The 19578-nt window shown below is 46.1% G+C and overlaps 1 protein-coding gene across 2 annotated transcripts in view; it reads left to right on the plus strand.

The window, feature by feature from the left end:
- The window catches only part of MAMDC2 (MAM domain containing 2), a 146313-nt gene that overhangs the window by 60246 nt on the left and 66489 nt on the right, over positions 1 to 19578 (plus strand). For both annotated transcript variants that reach the window (XR_012002319.1, XM_072762360.1), the window contains exons 3-5: positions 3637 to 3908; positions 5386 to 5470; positions 8602 to 8739. Coding sequence is in view for 1 of the 2 variants with exons in the window: in XM_072762360.1 (XP_072618461.1) it covers positions 3637 to 3908; positions 5386 to 5470; positions 8602 to 8739 (495 nt within the window). In the remaining variant the exon portion in view is untranslated. The remainder of the gene's footprint in view (positions 1 to 3636; positions 3909 to 5385; positions 5471 to 8601; positions 8740 to 19578) is intronic.

Below are 19578 nucleotides of genomic sequence, written 5' to 3' on the forward strand. Positions count from 1 at the left end.
TACCACGTTCCTTCTAGTCCAATTTAGCTCTAACATAACTGCGGAATATACTCTGATACTGAAGCCACAAGCAAGGCTAAAACAAATAGTTTCAACTCAAGTTCTAACTCAAATTGATTGGTAGTGGCTACATGGAACACTGTTTAGAAGAATTCTGAGGCTATATTCAGACAAGGCAGGAAAAAAAGTAGTAATTAATTAAGAAAATCTGCCTTGAGCTTGACAGTGTTAGTGGAGGTGGGCAGCGCTTGGGCTAGTTCTTTGATCTGGGAAAATGTATTATTCTGCAAAATCAGGGAGCTAAATCTGGATGGATTATAATGCAGCTAATAGGCACACTCACACAGCATGACCTGAAAATAAATTTGAAGTCTTCAGTTTATGTGAAAAATCCCAATATTTTGAAATAGCCAACACTTATGGCTGAGGTATCAAGATCTCTCAATAAATAGCACCAACTTTCATACCATATACTATGGAGATATTTTAAGTAAGACATTTTTATAGTATGGGCTCTCCAAGGTTCTTTCTTTTTTTTTTTTTAAAGATTTATTTATTCATGATAGACATCGAGAGAGAGAGAGAGAGAAAGAGGCAGAGACACAGGCAGAGGGAGAAGCAGGCTCCATGCCGGGAGCCCGACGTAGGACTCGATCCTGGGACTCCAGGATCAGGCCCTGGGCCAAAGGCAGGCGCTAAACCGCTGAGCCACCCAGGGATCCCCGCTCTCTAAGGTTCTTATTAATATGACAGTATTAGCATATGCTTATAATCGAATCTGATATAGTGAGAGATTATGTCAAGAGAGATTTTTTTAAGTTTTTATTTAAATTCCAGTTAGTTGACCTACAGTGCAATGTTAGTGTCACATGTACAACAGAGTGATTCAACACTTCCATACATCAGCCAGTGCTCATCACAGCAAGTGCCCTCCTTCATCCCCTTCACCTATTTCCCCCATTCTCCCCAGGCACCTCCTCTCTGGTAACCCTCAGTGTGTTCTCTGTAGTTAAGAGTCCTTTTTTTTTTTTTTTTTTTGCCTCCTTTTTCCCCTTTGCTCATTTGTTTGGTTTCTTAAATTCTGCATTGAGTGCAATCATGTGTTTGTCTTTCTCTGATTTATTTCATTTAGCATGATACTCTCTAGCTCCAAGGGAGATTTTTCGATGGCATTCACAGAAAAATCAAGATAATCACCAATAGATGGACTCTCTGAGCCTGCTGCAGCACACATTTTACTTAATTTTGAGTTTTACCTCCAAGTGGAACTGACTCCTCCCTCCTTTATATGCTACAGTAGCCAGCCCTTCCTTTGATAGATAGGTATCTAAGGGGAGCACCTGGGTGGCTCAGTCAGTTAAACATCCAAATCTTGATTTTGGCTCAGGTCATGATCTCCGGGTCATGGGATCAAGCCTCACATCAGGCTTGGGGCTCAGCCTGCTTGAGATTCTCTCCCCCTCTTCTTCAGTCCCTCCCCCCTCTCTAAAATAAGTAAATAAGTCTTTTAAAAAATAGGTATCTAAATAATGAGTCCTGTTTCTCTGGCAGATATTGTAAATATTTGCTTCTCAAATGTGGTCCCCAGACCAGCAGCATCAGCATCACCCAAAACTTCTGAGAATTGCAGTCTGTTAAGAATGCAGCATCACCCAGACCTACATGATGGCAGCTCAAGGGTGGCCCCAGCAATCTGTTTGAACAGGCCCTCCAGGTCCCTATGGGCTCAAGTTTGAGAGCCCTTCTGTTTCCTTCTAGAACTCGGAAAAGAAGTGGAGAGTGGGAGAATTGAGGCTGTAGGGTAGCAGGTTGGCATGGGATGTGAAACTCCACCAGACACAGTGAGGAGTTTGTTTCTTTCCTTTGGTTACCCCACGTGCCAACTCTACTTCCTCAAAAAGGGTTTGAAGTGGTCTCAGGAGCTCCCTTAGTCGCCATGCCCAACCCACTACCAGCCTGCTTAGAGTCACTTCTTTGGGGACAGTAGTGGAGAACGGGAAATGAAGATGGCACTTACACATTCCCTCATGTCACAGAGAAGCTGCCATTTCTGTTTAAAAAAGAGTTGGCCTCAAGAGCCAATTTCTTGTGCTTCAAAATCCAGCTAGTGAAATCCATGTGAAGTGCTTAGAACAGCACCTGGTTCACAATGGGAGTTCACTCTGTGCAGGGAGTAATGGTGTTGGTGGCCATGACACCCCCCAGGGGTGCCTGGGTTGGCATCTAGAAGCCTGGATGGGTGGTCGCTATATTGAAAGCCTGCCCGTGGAGACAGATGTCAATCTCAAAACCCCTCGCGGGCCAGTGAGGCTCCCTGAAGACAGCGCCCTAACTGTGAAGCTGGTCATCAGCTGAGCCTCCATTGACCCATCCATACTCATTGCAAAGCCCAGCGTCCTGACTGGGGTTGATGTTTAGGGCAATGAACATGGAAGGAGGGGCTGAGGAAGATCAAGCAAAGCAAAGAGGAATTTCGGAGCCCTTCTAGTAGAAGTTTGGTGTTGAGGGGAGCCTAAAATGCAAGGGGTGGGGAGGTGGTCCTAGGATGGAAGCAGCAGGTGAGATGGCAGCCACAAATGTGGGAACCTCTGAGCATGGCATGAGAATGCAGGTCCCAGGCAGATCAGGTCACTGCCACAGGAAGCCACTGACCAGAGTCAGATTTGGAAGGCTCAGGTTACAGTTCTTGTTTGTAATCCATTTTTTTCCGGTTTTTCATAGCCATTTTTTTTTTTTTAACATCCTGGTGCAGCCAGCAGAGCACCACGTATCAGTGTCAGGAAAAACTAGGGGGGGTGGTTGTTGTCAGGAGGAGGAAAGAGGAGCAAAAAGAGCAAGGAAAGGAGGAGGAGGGGGTGGGGGAGATTGGGGGAAAAGGAAGGAGAGGGAAACAGAGGAAGGGGGGGTGTAGAGCAGAGGGAAGTGATGAGCGGCCTGTCCTCCATGTGTTGCATGTACTTTTTCCATTTAGTTATCAGGACTATGGAATTTCCTTGTGGAAGAGTCTAGGGAAGGAGACTCTTACTCCTAATTTTAAAAATCAGCTGACAGTGAACTTTGTCTGCATAGGCCCCAAGATCCGAGGCAACCAAATAAATTCAATCTACTATAATGATGCAAATTGGATGCAGATCAAATCATTGGGCATGAGGGGAGCTGTGGAAGAAGATTGAGTCCACCAAGGTATTCTAATTCCAGCAGAGGCATGCTGCTCCTCTGGGTTCCGAAGTTCTCAAGCTCTCACACCTGTGGGGATGGGGAAGATAAATGCAGCAAGCTAAATGGGCCTGGCATGAGATGATAATAGGCAACAGACACTTGGCTTCAGTGTCAGGGGGTAACAGGGAGTAGTGGGGACGATGGCAAAATGGAGCCCCATGCCACCCTCTGAAGAGGCAGCACTCCTTAGCTGCAGCCTATTATTGTCCTGTATTGTGCGACCATGGTCTCAGTGTGGTGGGACCTTCTAATTTTTTGCAAGAGGGCAGAGATCCCGTGTTCAGGCAACATTCAGTAGGCCATTGAAATGCATCTGCAGGCTGAATCTGCCCTTTGCTTCCCTGGACCACTGTTGTGTATTTCCTTGAGTTTCGAACAGCCCATCAATCTTTTCCTGGTGCTCCTTTCTCTTTCCAGGCCACTACATTTATGTGGACACCTCCTTTGCCAAGCAGGGGGAAAAAGCCGTGCTGCTAAGCTCTGATCTACAGGCTGAGGAATGGAGCTGCCTCCGGCTGGTCTACCAGATAACTGCATCTTCAAGGTCTCCATCAGACACCAGCCGGCTGAACCTCTATGTGAGATTTGAAGATGAAAGCTTTGATCGCTTGCTTTGGTCAGCGAAGGAACCTTCAGACAGCTGGCTCATAGCCAGCTTGGATTTACAAAACAGTTCCAAGAAATTCAAGGTAGGTAGAATTTAGGTGACCAGCTTATCACGTAGCTTTATGCTACTCTGAGGTTGGATGAACATTTCTGCCACTGAAGGTAGTTATCTTCTATGTTAGGAGGTGCTGCTTTACAAGAGATGTGTCCCAGAAGAATATTAGTAATCAATGATTAGTAAGTTAATATTTTGTTTATTCTTTAGAAAGGCTTCTTCCCAGATTCTGTTCTTGTCTGTTTAAGCGGGACTTCTGTGAGAATCTAAACCAACCTCCTCGATGGAAATTTAGTTTCTAATGGGCTTTAGGGAGCATTTTCATTTCTAGTCGTTTTGTTTCATCTTTCTCATGTGTGTGTGGTATCTTCCTAATGTTTTGTTTGCTACAAATTTTGAACAAATCATTTAGTATGGTTAAAGGAAAAACGAAGATACTTTGAAGAGGGAAAGATATGTGAAGGATATGTTCGGATTCCTTTTCAAAGGTGAAGGTTGTTCCATCTGAAGTGTTGGAAAAGGAAGATAGACAATGTGACATAAAGCTGAGTGTTGTTTGGAGCAGGCAAGGAGGATGGGATCCCGACTCACTTGGCCAGACATGAAGTGTGATATTCAGTGAGACTGTGCTGTAGAGGACAGGATAGGGCCTTCATGAAAACTTTCTCCATTCCTAATTCCCTTTTCAACTCCCTATCCCATCTCTCTCCCTCAGAAAGTGTTGAAATGCTGTCTTCTCCTCTCCCACTGCCACTTGCAGCCCCTCACATCAGGTAGGACAGATGATTGAAGGAAGGAGCAGTGAGGTCTGAGCTCTCTAGTTTACTCAGTCTGCCCAGCCATAGGCCACATCCTAAGTCTACCAGTGTCGTTGCCAAAGATTGAGCTGAAGTCACAGAAAGAAGAGCAAATACTTTCAGAAATGGGACCCAGAGTGAACCACAACAGTGGCTGAACTTCATCTCACAAATTGTCATGCTCCTCTCTGTTCCTTATGCAAAATTTTCATGTTTTTTTTTTAAACAATGCAGATACTACAAATTAATTTATGAGCCTCTTACATCTCATGGGGAACTTCCCACTGCTGGTCATATTATGCTCCCTGCCTCTTCCCTTCCTCCAACAGCTTTCCCTGCTGAAGACTCTGCCCTGAGTCCCTCACCGTTCTCAGAATGGATTTCCCCAAGGGCACTGGCTGTCCTCTCCATCCACAGCCACATGGTGCTACCAACAAGCACTAGAGAAGGGGGTGGTTGGGATAACAGTAGAAAACAGTTTACTCTAAGCTTTTACTGGACACCTCACTCACCTTGTACACACACACACATACACACATTCTTTTAATAAAACCCACTGTGAGATTGGTACCCAGTAGCAATTAGCTGAGACAAGCAATCTCGCTCTGCCTTGAATTGTCGAACAGCTCCTGACCAGTCTCTGAAATACTGAGCCAAGGAACAACGGTGCTGGAAGCCTAACTCCCTTTTTCCTCATGTGTCGTGCAGATTTTAATAGAAGGTGTGCTAGGACAGGGAAGCACGGCCAGCATCGCGCTCTTTGAAATCAAGATGACAACTGGCTACTGTATTGGTAAGTGGGTTTCATTTTCATTGTACCAGAAGGTGAATTGTGAATCTTCTTCTAAAATCTGTTGCCAGAGGGAATCGAATCAATCCTAAAGGGCAAGCTGTTTTATAGCAGTCAGTGCATAATGCAGAGTAGCTTAGATGCTGCTTCACTTGAATGGTGTCCCGTCACTCCTGTGGGCGGCGGATGAAGGCTCGCCGGGATCTGCCTGGACTGGCTGCATTAACGAAGGGAAAGTAGATGCAGCAACTGTAACCTGACTTGCTGCCTGAACCTCAACACATTCTGATAAAAATAATTTCCGGCTTGCTGTGAGCTCAGCTTCTGCCAGAAAAGCAAGCATCATATTGCCTTTCTTCCTCATTGCACTCCATTTCTCTCCTACATACCTTTACCCCGTCTTTGTGTCCCCAGCGTGGCTTGGATGCCCCTGGAGCAGGGCTGCCTGGATGCCTCTTCCATGCCGGCCGCTCACCTTCTATTTGTCTGCCATTGGCACTATTTCCTTAGAAAACGAAGACGGGCCCCCATGGAGGAGGCCAGACCAGGCAGTGGGGGTGTAGGGGGAGGAAGACAGGAGATCAGACAGGCCTGAACATCAGAGATGCCTTTGAGCTAGGGTTTCAGGAAGGAGCGGGATTCAGTGAAGTGCAGGTTCAGGGGAAGAGGGGAGGTGCTCTCTGTGGGATGTCCCCAGTGTGGAGGAGGCCCAGAGCTTGCTCACCCACAGGCCAGAAGCCAGGAGGGTGTTTGAAGTGTGAATCAGGACCGCCAAGGGAGTCCTAGGGAAGTCCCTGGATCCCAGCTGGGCTGTGGAGTGTGGATGGTTCTGTGGTCAGCAAGTGCTCCAGGTCAGCAGAGGATGGGCCCCTGCCTGCATCCTTACATGGTGACTCTGGGGGCCCTGTGGCAAATGACTAAGAAACAAGAAAATACACCGTAGAGGAAATCCCCCAGGAAGTGGTTGTAACCTTATAAACAGGGCCTGAATGGGGAAAAGGTGGGAGATTTGAGAGATTTTTCAACAGTGACAGCCCTTGGAGTTTGACCAGCTGTGGAGAGGAAGAGGAAGGGAGAGTCAGAGAATTCTGAATAAAAAAGAGCCTTTGCTGATCCCCTCTCAACTCTGTGTTTTGGCCTTCCAACTCTATGTTTTGGCCTTCCAAGATACTAAGGCAAGTGGAAGAAAACATGGGAATGTGACCATGTTCTGAAGGTACAGTGGGGTTAGACCGCTGCGCCCCCTGGTAGTGCCCTCGCTCACCTCCTGGGGGCTGGTGTGGATCCCAGAGTACACTCACCAGATGGACACCCCTGGTGCAGCAGCACCTGCTGGCCCTCAGCTCCCTGCGCCCTGCAGCCTCTCTTTCTCCACTTGCAAAATAGATATAAAATGCTTCCCTCATAGGAATAACATGGGAGCTGTTGGGATCATAGGTCTAAAGGTGACTGGCACGGTGCCGGGCACTTTAAAAATGTAAATTTCCTCTCTTCAAATCACTCAATGGCTTCTGTTTTTTTTTTTTTTTAAAGGAAAAAAAAAATAAAAATAAAAAGCAAAAGGAGTGCCAATACTATCATCTTGTTGAGTAGCCTGATCCCATAATCCCTTCCCGTTTCTTTCTGTGCACTCTCTGCTTGTTTGCTCATCTGTAAAATGAGGTTAATAATAGTACCTACCTCATGGGACTGTTTTGAGGATTAAATAAGTTAATTCAGTTAAAGTGCTTAGAATAGAACCTGGCATATTAAGGACTGTTTTGCTTTCTATTTTATTCTTCAGCAGCCCTGGGCACGGAATGTTGGGTATTGCTTGGCAGACGCTGCAGTGAAAAAGTTGCAGATAAAAATCTTAACATTTTTCAGTGATTGCTAATGTAAAAACCCATTGATAGCTATATCAATCAGGGTCCGGGCAGGAAAGTGGAAACAGGGTGCATCCCACCTAATTTGAAGAAGACTCATTAGGGGCTACAGAGGTGACGGTAGGTAAAGGAAACCAGCAAAAGCTTATGTGGCAATTCAGAACTGGTAAGAGTGGTGATTTGTCAGACTTTAGGGCAAGGCAGGGCGGGTGGGGTTGGGGGATACTACCGGAGCCTGGAGCCAGTGGCTGTGTGGTGAGGGCTACTTGATAGGACTGTGTCCTTGGAAGAGGGACACAGCCAACCCATGGCAGCCTGACAGGGAGGGAACTAGAGAAATGAACACCACCAGCCTCATTCTTCTCTTACTTTCCATTGGTCAAATCCAACAGGAAGGCAAAAGGCAGGGGAGACCATTGGTACAGTCCATATAAGTCTACCTCTGGAGGGCAGAGCAGGGTGAGAAAAGGTGGAGGTGGGGTCTGAAGGGGGTAATGGGAGATGACGAGGGCAATCATACTTCATATTTTTAGTTGATGAGTATGGGGGTCCTTGGTTTGTGAGCTTCTTATTCCCACTAAACAAGCCTGAGAAAAATTTATCTGTGCAAACATGTCAGTGCAACTAAAAGTGTGTGTATGGGCGGGGGAGGTAGGTGAAGTGTCTCTATTTTCTCTTCTCCACTCAGTCGCTGCAGAAGAACCCAGAGCCTAGGATATGCCTGCCCTGCCTTTCTGACTGTTTGTTGTTAATAAGAAAAGCAGGGGCTTTTAACACCTAAGAAACATGTCCTTTTGCCCTGGGTATCTTGTCTACCATCAGGAGAGAAGGGGATGGGGAAGTATGCTACCAGAAGGGTGGCAGATACAATTTCTGGAGCTAAGCGGATAGTCCCAAATAGGGCTTTAAAGCAGAGGGGGCTGATACACCAAGCACTAACCACATGCCCAGCACTGTGTTGGGAGTGGCCACACTTACAACCATCCTGTGTGGTGGGAGTGTTCCCCTCATTTCACAAATGAAGGAACAGAAGCTGAGAGAGGTCATGCTACAAGCCATGTGGCTGGTAAGTGGAAGGGCCATAATACAAAGAAGCAACAATGACTTAAAATTTCCATTATTGTCCAGGGATCCTGGTACAAAGCTTCCAGTGATCAAAGGGAATGAGAAACATATCTGAATTTGGAAGAGCAAACTCTGTAGTGGGTCAGGGTATACCGAGGGGTGACCATGTCTCCACAAAATGTGTTTCTTTTTCTCTTCTGCCAGAATGCGACTTTGAAGAAAATCATCTCTGTGGCTTTGTGAACCGCTGGAACCCCAACGTGAACTGGTTTGTCGGAGGAGGAAACATTCGGAACTCCCCTTCCATTCTCCCGCAGGATCACACTTTCAAGAGTGAACTGGGTGAGCTGGCGACAGATGGTGTCCTTTTCCCAGGAGAAATGTTTTCGTCCCTACATTGACCTAACTGTGGCCCTGTCCACAGAAAAAGGAGAAGGGAGGAGGGGCCAGGAGTCCTGGTGGAAGAGCAGGAAAAGTGGGCTGTGAGATTGAGACAACCTGTGGACGGGAGCTCTGTAACTAAGGGAAAGGCCTCCCGGTTAAAGGCTTTTCTTCACCTGTGACCTGGCCTTGCTCTTTACACATTTCCCTATTATAGTTTACTTTCTTATCTACTTGTTGTTCTATGTTTCTTATCCCTAAAGGCAAGTCTGGAATAATCCTAGATTGTTTTTCACTAAAAATAGATTGAGTGATGGGAACAAGTCCTTATGAACTTCCCAAGTGGCCCTGAGGTGAGTCTCAATTCCCAGTGATGAATCCTGAAAGCAACAGGGCCACCTAGTGGCCAAGTGGGCTGGACTGTGCAGGAAAATGGAGAGGAGAGGTTCTTGGGGATAAGTTGTCTTTGAGGAGACCATCTCCACAGATGGGAGACGTGGCCAAGGGCTTACCTCCTAAGGATTGTGACAGCCCTCACCTGGACCCTGGGAGGCTTCATGAAAGTCAAGGTATCCCCACAATTACAAGATCTTACAGTCCTCAACCCTAAAGGCTTGTTGACTAGAGAAAAGATTCTCATGACCGACTTTTCATCAAGATCAAGAATAGGAATTTTGGTTCTGCTGCAAACAGTCCTTTTTTTTCTAGTTTGATCTGCTGCAGTGTAGATACTGAGGTCACCTGCTCAGTCTTAATAAATTGCTGACAATGACAGTGTGTCCCCATGCCTGAAGACATGACAAATTTTTATGGTTCTTTACATTGATTCTCATTCATGGTAGTTTCTTTTCATGTGAATACTTGTAACCTGGTCTCTAACTTTTTTTTAAGTGCCCATCCTGTAGCTTATCTTGGCTCTGGACAGTCTCCATTCTGAGACTGCTCCTACCTCTTCTGTCTCCTTTATAGCCAGACTCTCACACTCAGTTTCCTAAAGGAGCCAGGCAGATGTTATAAAGTGAGTGACATGTGGGCTGGGTGAGGATTGTGGCAAATTAGGAAGCACAGATCCTGTACAAAGGGTACTCAGCTCTAATTAGTTGCTACCATGTGAGAATGCGGGTCCAAAGGGCAGATCTTTTTATTTCATAAGATCACCAGGAAGGCAAGTATTTTATGTGAAATTTCCCCAATTTTTTGAAATTGGTAAATATTTTCTTTTTTTTAAAAGATGTTATTTATTTATTTGAGAGAGAAAGCTTGAGCAGGGGGATGGACAAAGGAAGAGGAAGAAGTAGGCTCCCCACTGAGCAGAGAGCCTGACATGGGGCTCAATCCCAGAACCCTAAGATCATGACCTGAGCCAAAGGCAGACGCTTAATCGACTGAACCACCCAGGTGCCCTGGTAAATATTTTCTTTAAAAACACAGCATGGGCCAAAAAAACACAACTTCAGGTCAGGCCCAGTTAGTCAACTTCTATTTTGCAAACTTTATTTTATCTGTTCCTTTTCTCTTTTCAACATGCCCAGGCTTCTTAAGTAATCATATATTAAAAGGTTGGAATCTCCTAGGATCACTTGTTTAAGACAAATTCAACATTGGATCTAGCATTTTCATTCATTTGACTCTGTATTGGGTCTGATTGGAAAAACGACAATAAAATGACACATTCCCTATGGTCCTTGCCCAGTTTCAAAGAATATACGTTCAAGAAAGGGAAAAAGAGGGATGCCTGGGTGGCTCGGTGGTTGAGCATCTCTCTTTAGCTCAGGGCATGATCCCGGAGTCCTGGGATCGAGTCCCACGTCGGGTTCCCTGCATGGAGCCTGCTTCTCCCTCTGCCTTTGTCTCTGCCTCTCTCTCTCTCTCTCTCTCTGTGTGTGTGTGTGTGTGTCTCTTATATAAATGAAATCTTTAAAAAAAAGGAAAAAGATTTCTATCGTACATGGATGTAAGACAAGGTAGCATGTGTCAAGTGTTCTAAGAGTGGTCCCCCCACTTCTCTCATAAAAGGAAAGTGCGGGGTATTCAGAGACAAGAGAGATCACTTACTGCAACGGATCTGTATCCTACTATCAGGTCATCCATTTGACTTTGTCACTTGAGTGTCATCCATCCTCTGAGGAGTGCATCATCCCTAGACTTTCCTCACTCTCATTTGTGACCATGGAACATTCCGACCTCAGCAGTGTCAATAAGGAACAGAGAAAGAGGACCAGGCTAGGAGTTCAACACTTATGCTCCAGACCCAGTTCTCCGAGTGCTGGATTGCTTTAAGCAGTCCTTCATCTTCTCAAGGTCTCCATTGGCTTATTTTCAAATGAAGAATTTGAATTCCATAATCTCTAAGATAGCTTTGAGTTCTAGTATTTTAGTCCTAATGCTGTACATCCAAATCTCCAAATTCACCACTCATCGTAACCAGGGGGAAAAATAAACTAGGGAAACCCTGAGCTGAAGAAAGCTACACAGACTTCTTTGTTTTAGGACTTCTTGGTGCCTTTAATACAGTTCTGTGTTAATGGGTATTATGGCATTTCTCAAATTATTCAAATACCAAAATACTCTGTAAGCATGCACAATGATGCATGACTAACAGAGCTGTGAAATAAATGATATGGGACCACAGAAAAGTGAAAGATTGCCTTGGTTTTGGGGGTTCAGGGAAAGCTTTCTAGAAGAAGTCATCTCAGAACTGGAATTTGGCTAGATGGATAAGAAGCACAGCATATGCAGAGGCGTACAGGCATGAGAGTGGATACTTTATTCAGTGATTGGAGAGCATTTGAAAGTTCTGGGATATGAGGTGATGGCAGAGTAACACCCAGACCTCAGTTATGCTCCTGCTCATGACAAGTCCGCAGCCTGGGTGCCTACGTTCTACTCATTTTCCCCTGACTCTCTGCTGTTTCTCTTGAACTTCTACACTGATGATCAGTTGTGGCCAGACAGCTGTCTCCTCACCTAAAATACACACACACACACACACACACACACACACACACACATTCAGACCCCTCACACATGGGCTCCCATATAAGACTTTTTCCTATATACAGTGAGGCTAAAACAGATGAGTTCTAAAGATTCTCTGATATTTTCCTTGAAAAGCTCTCTGCCCATTGGACTCAGAGTTTTGGCCAGAATCACTATTGGGAGAACAAATAATAATAATAATAATAACCTCCCAGTGCTTTAAATTAAGAGAGGGGGGGTTGCCTTTCTAAGTACATTTGCCATCTACTGGGTGTATTGATTTTTCCTGAGCTCTATCAATTTGGGTGGCAAAGTAAAGATTAAATGGTTCAGATATCTGCCCACAGCAGCAGATTTTGCTCAAAAAAACTCATCTCATGTTCATTCATTTACTGGAAGCAGCTTATGCTTTCAGAGAAAAACCAGAGAAGTGAACAATGGGGGCAAGCGAAGCTGTGTGTCCGCTTAGACACTTCCAGGGGTTGAGGGACACCTTCAGGAGGGCTCTGGCCTTTGTGTTGTAGAAGAAAGAAGAGTGAATGTGGTATCTGAAAAATGTGACACATATATGAGTTTTCCTCATTTGACCATGCATTTTTAACAGCCCCAAACCGTGAGTCCGATCTTTCAAATGGGCACTTGGTCTCCGAATGTCTGTCTCAGGGTGGAAATGGCTAAAATAATGCAGTCAGAACCCTCGTGAGACATCTTGGGAATGTTGGAGGGGATGGGATATTATCCTGCTTTTTTGTCATTCAATTCCGATTCATCATGAATGGATTTTTTTTCTTTGTTAATATTTTATGAAGTGAAACAAAATCTTTCAGGAGGTAGCCTATTGGTAGCTCAGATCATTACTGTTTCCTACCTGCCTTGGCAAAAAAAGAAGGTAATTACTGGGCAAATAATGAGGGAAATCTGTTTCTTTGCTGAGATTTTAAAAATCGTATGCACGTAGGGTGCCACTCTGAGAGCTGAGCAAGGTTTCAAAACCTAAATTAAGGTCAGAGTGATTTTATTCCCTCCAAGATCCTGAGATGGATGGAGCATCTTTCTATAATTCATGGCCACCTTTTCTCCTTTCGGTTCAGACAGAGCTCAGGCATCCTCTTAACAGTGCTGTGCATTTACTCTCTGCATTGATCCACTTGGTTCCTTGCATACGCTCTCAGCGGGGAAGCAGTTTTATTAATTTTCTCACCGTTACCTTTACACAGGCTCTGCTCGTTCACCTTTCCCTGTCCTTGGATGACTTACCTTATCTTTCTGGACACTTTGAAGTATGAACTAACAGCCTCCTTCTCAAGGGTTTGGTTCAGCCCTGTCAAAACTCCAGCATCTCATCTGATTCAAATGTCCCCCCAGACTAAAACACGGTAGAGCCATAAAGAGAAAGCCATTGGCCTTTTTTCTTCATACTTCTTTTGCTTTTCCCTTCATGTTCTCCGACTCACTCTGCTGCTCTGGCTCCTCCAGGGTAGGAGGAGGTGTGACAGTGGAATAGAAAAGGAAGGGATGGGGACAACAGATTTTATGTGACCAGTCCCATGGAAGCTGGAGTTCATGGCCTTTATACTGCATGTGGTCCTTTTGAGAAAAGTCCTTTCAAGACATTCTAGCCTACCTACCTTCTGAGCTGGCCACTTAGGCTAAGGAAAATCTCAGATCTTTGCCCGTGCCAAACTGGGAGGTACAGCTCACTGGCAACGGAATCCTTTCTCTCCATTCTACCCCCAGGGTCCCTATGGACGTCTTTTCTCTAGATGTATATGGTCAAGAGTCAGGAACTGCCTTCTGTGCCCCCACAAACCCCAGTTATCACTGATCAAGTTCTCCAGAGAACTCTGAGCACCCTCCTCTTGAGGCCTAGGGCAATTGAAGAACTCAGGGATTTCTGCAAGCATGGGTCAGGGGGAGGTTGGATGGTGATTTCCCTCTCATGGAGGTTCCACTCTCTCTATGAGTGGTTCCATTAAGCCTCTTCTCTTGGATCAAGATAAGAAAGGGGAAGCAATCCCTTTCCTTTTCCTTGGGAGGTCAAAAGAAAACACATTGCAGGTTAGCTCCGGAACACCAGTCTTCAAAGAGACTGTCTACGATGTCTCTGATCCTTCTCATATCCTCAGGCTGGAAGGGAGAGATGGAATACATCTGGTGATGCCAGCTTAGATGCCAAGGCAGCCACAATGTAGCATATCCTACAGGGATAGTCTGGTACCAGACCACAGAATGGAGGTACTTGTCACGCATCGTTCTTGGCACTGAGGACTTAGCAGAGACTAGAAGACATCCCAGTTCATGTTCATTTATTACATTTATGTCATCTCTGAAAGCTATCTAAAAAGACTAGAGCCTGACTCTATTATACTAAACTTACCCAAACTCTTAGAACTAAAGATCCATGAAGATCAGTGTTAGATTCGTAGACAGGAAGAACAGGCATGGTGACCTCCCGTATTTAGGTGCTGTCTCCTCACAGTGGTAGCAGACCAGTGGGTTTTCCCAGCTGGCATATGCTTCCTCAGACCATGCTTTCCCCCTTCCCCAGGAGACAGCTTGTCCAGACAACATGACACGGATATAGACGTCTCACAACTGGAGCACAAATGTGGCCAACAAGGCCAAATCACAGCTGAGTCAGAGGATGCCTTAGCATTGGAGCCAAGCCGAGGGCAATTTTTGTGGAATGCTGGTTAGCCAGACTGTTTGAAAATAAAATTTCAGGAACTGCCCTCAAAGTTTTTTTTTCCCTAATTCAAGGGGAAAATGGCTACCTAAAAGGGGCCACTGGTTGCACATGAACCGTTGAGCTAACATGGGGACATGTTACTGCATACAGGGAAGCAAGTGTACATGCCCAGAAGGGGCCTTTAGCTGACATCACCAAGATTTTGATATTTTGATACAATTGGAATTTTTTTTTTGTTTTTTTTTTCCCCCTAGGAGCTGTAGTCTCCCTGTATAATCTAGAATTAGGGAAGGATAGACTAGCTCTAAGTCTGAGCATGGTAAAGCAGCAATGGCTTTGGGTGGGGGGATGGGTGACACTGCACTTCCCAATTTTTAGTTGTATGGAGAACTCATGGCCCCGTCATAGACTCTTTCATTTCCAGTTGAAGTTTGATTACTTAGACATCTTTGTGGCCTGCAGGATCCCTTAACATTTGTTTCCTTATAGGATGTGTACATCTAAGGTCCATTTAGACCTAGTTTCGTCCTACTCAAACTTAAAGGGTCAGACAAATTGCCTCTCCCAGCTATTCTAAAGGCCCTAGCACCCTGCACCAGTTAGAAGGATTGGCCTCACTGAATTGGGCAGGAAAATTCTCATAATACCAAACACTAGAGATGTAATTCCCCAAGAATTCCAAGCTACCTTCTTCATTCCCCTTGGAAAGGTGCACAAAATGGTGCCTGCATTCCTCCAAACATTTGCTCTTCTTCCTCGGGGTAGGTTGTACCCGATGACACACACTGAGCCTGGGCTGGTAGTTAGCCCTCCAGCCTGGCCTCCTGTGGCAGACACCTGGTGATTTGTGAATCATCCGCCCCGCTTCAACTGAGATGAGCCAGCTACCTTTTGTTTTCCAGTGAGAAACACTCTTACTCAGATTTTCAGTAAATAGTACGCAACTTTGGCAACAATTGAATGATGGGGAGGCGGGGCAGGGAGGGCAACAGAATGCGGTCTAGTCTAGTGGCTCCATGCGAGACTTGGTGTCAGCAGTCCTGGTCTCAGCACCAGCAGCCTGTCTGACTCACTGTGGGCACATCACATTGTGTTTGCTGGATGGCTTTTGGATCAGAAATGACTGTGGCTCACTTGGCTGAGTGTCTTGTACATGAGTTGTTAATGAAGCACTTTAACGGCAGATTCATGGATTAATATGTTGTCCCCACAGCAGGTGACTAACTAGCCTTTAGAGAAGACTGTCAGATATCTGTCAATGGTGAGGAAGATGGATTCGTAATGGGATGGGGTGTGAGACATTTCTGTAAGCCCAGTTACTGTGTACCCCACAAGTAGAATGAATACCTCCTAGTGGATTGTGAGGTCTCCTGGGATCACCAAGTCTCCCAGAGGCCTTGGAGGTACTCCTCACCCTCTGGGGAATGATTTCCCTTGTCATCGCTGTGTCAGTTTGGGTCCTCCAAGAGGAAGACCCTAAGCTTGGATTAGGTGGGAAAGAGATTTATTGGCTGTGAAGGGTAAGGAGAGAGCTGGAGTGACTGGGGCCCAGGTCAACAGGTCTGTTAGGCATAGTAGCTCCCATGCCTAGGAGCCATGACATTTTTAGGGGTCCATGAGAATGTTTTCATTTTATTTATTCTAAAATCAGTAGAAAATGAGGTGCCTGGGTCAGTGTCCAACTCTTAGTTTCAACTCAGGTCCTGATCTCAGAGTCATGAGATCGAGCCCTGCATCAGGCTGTGTGCTCAGCATGGAGTCTGCCTGAGATTCTCTCTCCCTCTCCCTCTGCTCCTCCTACTCATTCTCTCTCTTTCTTTCTCTCCTAAAATAAATAAATAAATCTTTAAAACAAAATCAGAAGAAAATAATGAATGTGATAATAACGAATAAAATCATCAGCCCCGCCTAAATTGTGTTCATCTTTATACTAAAATAGAATCTTTAATATGTTCTAAGGAGGAGCAGATCCACTCCGGCCAAAGTGCCCAGGGCTCTCGAAAGTCAGAACGCGGCCCGGCTGGGGAGGGCCTTTGGGACAGCAGAGAAGGCTGATACCGGGGAGGGGAAGGCCAGGCCAATGGGGAGTTACTGAGGAGCCCAGGTCAGGCGGAAATGACCCCTCCCCAGCATCCTGCTACCCTTAGGCACCAGCTGAGACCAGCCCGGTGTACGTGGCCTTGGCACAGGCGCCTGAGGGACCCAGAGGTGAGGCAGCTGGAGGCTGTCAGTGAGATATGGTCCCTGCAGCAAGTTCACCCAAAGGCGGCATGAGCAGCCCACCTCCACAGCCCCCACCAGGAAGTACCAAGGAAACAAAATAAGGGCTCTGCACCCAGTCCCCTCCCATTGCTCCCCCTCCCCGCATATCTTGGCAAGAGACTCTGTTTCATTACAAAGAGCAGTCAATACTTCCTCCCTGCCTTTGTTTTTTTTTTTTTTTAATTTTTATTTATTTATGAGAGAGAGAGAGAGAGAGAGAGAGGCAGAGACATAGGCAGAGGGAGAAGCAGGCTCCATGCACCGGGAGCCCGACGTGGGATTCGATCCCAGGTCTCCAGGATCGCGCCCTGGGCCAAAGGCAGGTGCTAAACCGCTGCGCCACCCAGGGATTCCTCCTCCCTGCCTTTGACACAGGAGCGCCCAGTGAGCACAGGTGTGTTACGGAGGCTCACTGGGTGCATGTGTTCTCTATTAGCAAAGTATTCTTGGGGAGGCCGGGCCCCCACAGCCTGGGCGTGGGGAGCTTAGTGGGGAGGCCTGCCCTTCCTTCCAGTTCAGAGGTCCTCTGATTTGATTCAGTCTGACATTGATTCCTTTTTTTTTTTTTTTTAAAGATTTTATTTATTTATTCATGAGAAGAGGCAGAGACACAGGGAGAGGGAGAAGCAGGCTCCTTTTGGGGAGCCCGATGTGGGACTCGATCCCAGGACCCCGAGATCACACCCTGAGCCGAAGGCAGATGCTCAACCACTGAACCACCCAGGTGCCCCCTGACGTTATGTGTCTTTGTTTAACATCCCTTCCCAGAGTCAGCAAAGTGGGAGTCCGTCAGCTGTTTCCAGCCTGCAGATATGCTTATTTGGCATATACAGAATTTTTAAAAAGTTGCGGTGGTGGGTGTTACCAGTTGAATTGTATTTCCTCAAAACCATATGCCCAAGTCCTCACCGCTACAACCACCACCACCTCCCCCAGTACTTCAGAATGTGACCTTATTTGGTGGTAGGGTTGTTGCAGATGTAATTAGTTAACATGAGGTCATACTGAAGTAGGTCCCTAATCCAGCATGACTGGTGTCTTTGTAAAAGTCGTTGGGAGGGTGGGGGTGGATTTAGACACAGAGAGACATGTGCAGAGAGAGAATACCACATGAACATGAAGGTGAAGATCTCTTAGCCAAGAAAGGCCAAAGTTGCCAGCCAGCCACCAGATTCCAGGAGAGAGCCTTGGAACCAATTTACCTTGACCGCCCTCAGAAGAAACCAATCCTGCTGACACTTTGATCTGGAACTTCCAGCCTCCTGCGCTGGGGAAAAAAATCCATTTCTGTTGTTTGTGATACTTCATTATAGCAACGCTAGCAGACTCAGACAGGGGGTATCTTTTTTAAATGGATAGATGTGCTATGAAAATTTATATTTTGAGCTTCAGTGGGAAAAGCCTACAGCACTGGGCTGGATGTCGGGGCACCAGCTGGGAGCAGAGGGATGGATGCATTCAGTGTTGGGCCAGAGAACCTAACCCATGCAGGGGCTGCCACTCTTGCCCAGCCGTGTGAGAATATGGGCTCAGTGCCATCTGATTCTCTGAGTTTCACAGAGAAGCTTGTTTTCTATTTCTCATTGCTGATGAAATATGATTTCAAATGTTGGCAATGAATCGATCACTCGACTTTTCCCCTGGACCCACTCCACTTCAGTGGTATACTTGATCCGGCTGGCCCTCTGGTCATCTGAGCCTGTGATCTTTATTTACTCACAGTTGCATGTCTTGGCAAGATGCTAAGAGAAATTATAGTTAAACAAGGGAGATGGTTCAGGGGGTTGAACAATTTGCCGCCAGGAGAAAGCAAGCCTTGATTTATTCACCTCTCTCCTCTGCCATGTTGAGGTGAGGACCTTTCTGAGACTGTATCTGTGCTTTGAATAACCATTTGTCAAGGGCCTATTGCACACCAGGTGGTGTGTTAGAAGCAAAGCAAGTGTCCGGTGCAGGAAGGCATATCTCCTTCCTAATACCCTTGTTGCTATTGTGCTGAGTATAAAGCGGATTGTTGTTAATCAGGCACTGCATAATAAAACAAAATATTAAGCTGTAATTGTTCTGAACTTATAAATAGAAAGGTCATTGTCGTGAAGCTACAATGCATCACGTTCCTCCATTGCCGCAGCTTACGTTGCTAATAATGACGACCAGCCTTTGCACAAAACAGACAATGGGGAAGGCATGGTACCAGAATCATTAATGACATTCCTTTATTTCATTGTAATTGTATTAGCCAGTCACAATGTGCCAGGCCCACGGTGAGCACTCCACATGCGTAATCTCATGTAATGCTTGGACCAGCCCTGCGAGGGAAGCATTTGGTTCTCCCTCTAGAGATCAGGACATTGAAGTCCGGAGATGTCCAGTAACTTGCCTGAGGTCAAGCCCTGCTAGGACCCAATCCAGGCTCTCCTTCCCCTTCCTGCTTCCTGGTTACTCTCTTGCACCAAAATGCCTCTAACAGAGGTCAGGTAGTCGACCTGTGGGCCCAGAGCCCACGAAGGCCTTGCCAAGGGTGATGTCCCAAGTCCAACCTCCCGAATCCCAACCCTGTCTGCATATTCTGTTAAAGAGGCAAAACTTGTAACCTAGTTTGAAGTCAACATGTTAGTTTCACTAAAAAAAAAAAAAAAAAAAAAAAAAAAAAAGACTTGGGCAGCCCGGGTGGCTCAGCGGTTTAGCTCCACCTTTGGTCCAGGGCCTGATCCTGGAGACCTGGGATCGAGTCCCGCTTCAGGCTCCCTGCATGGAGCCTGCTTCTCCCTCTGCCTGTGTCTCTGCCTTTCTCTCTCTCTCTCTTTCTCTCTCTCTCTGTCTCTGTCTCTCATGAATAAACAAATAAAATCTTAAAAAAAAAAAAAAGA

This window comes from Vulpes vulpes, chromosome 1 (assembly GCF_048418805.1).
Source record: "Vulpes vulpes isolate BD-2025 chromosome 1, VulVul3, whole genome shotgun sequence".
Lineage (NCBI taxonomy): Eukaryota > Metazoa > Chordata > Mammalia > Carnivora > Canidae > Vulpes > Vulpes vulpes.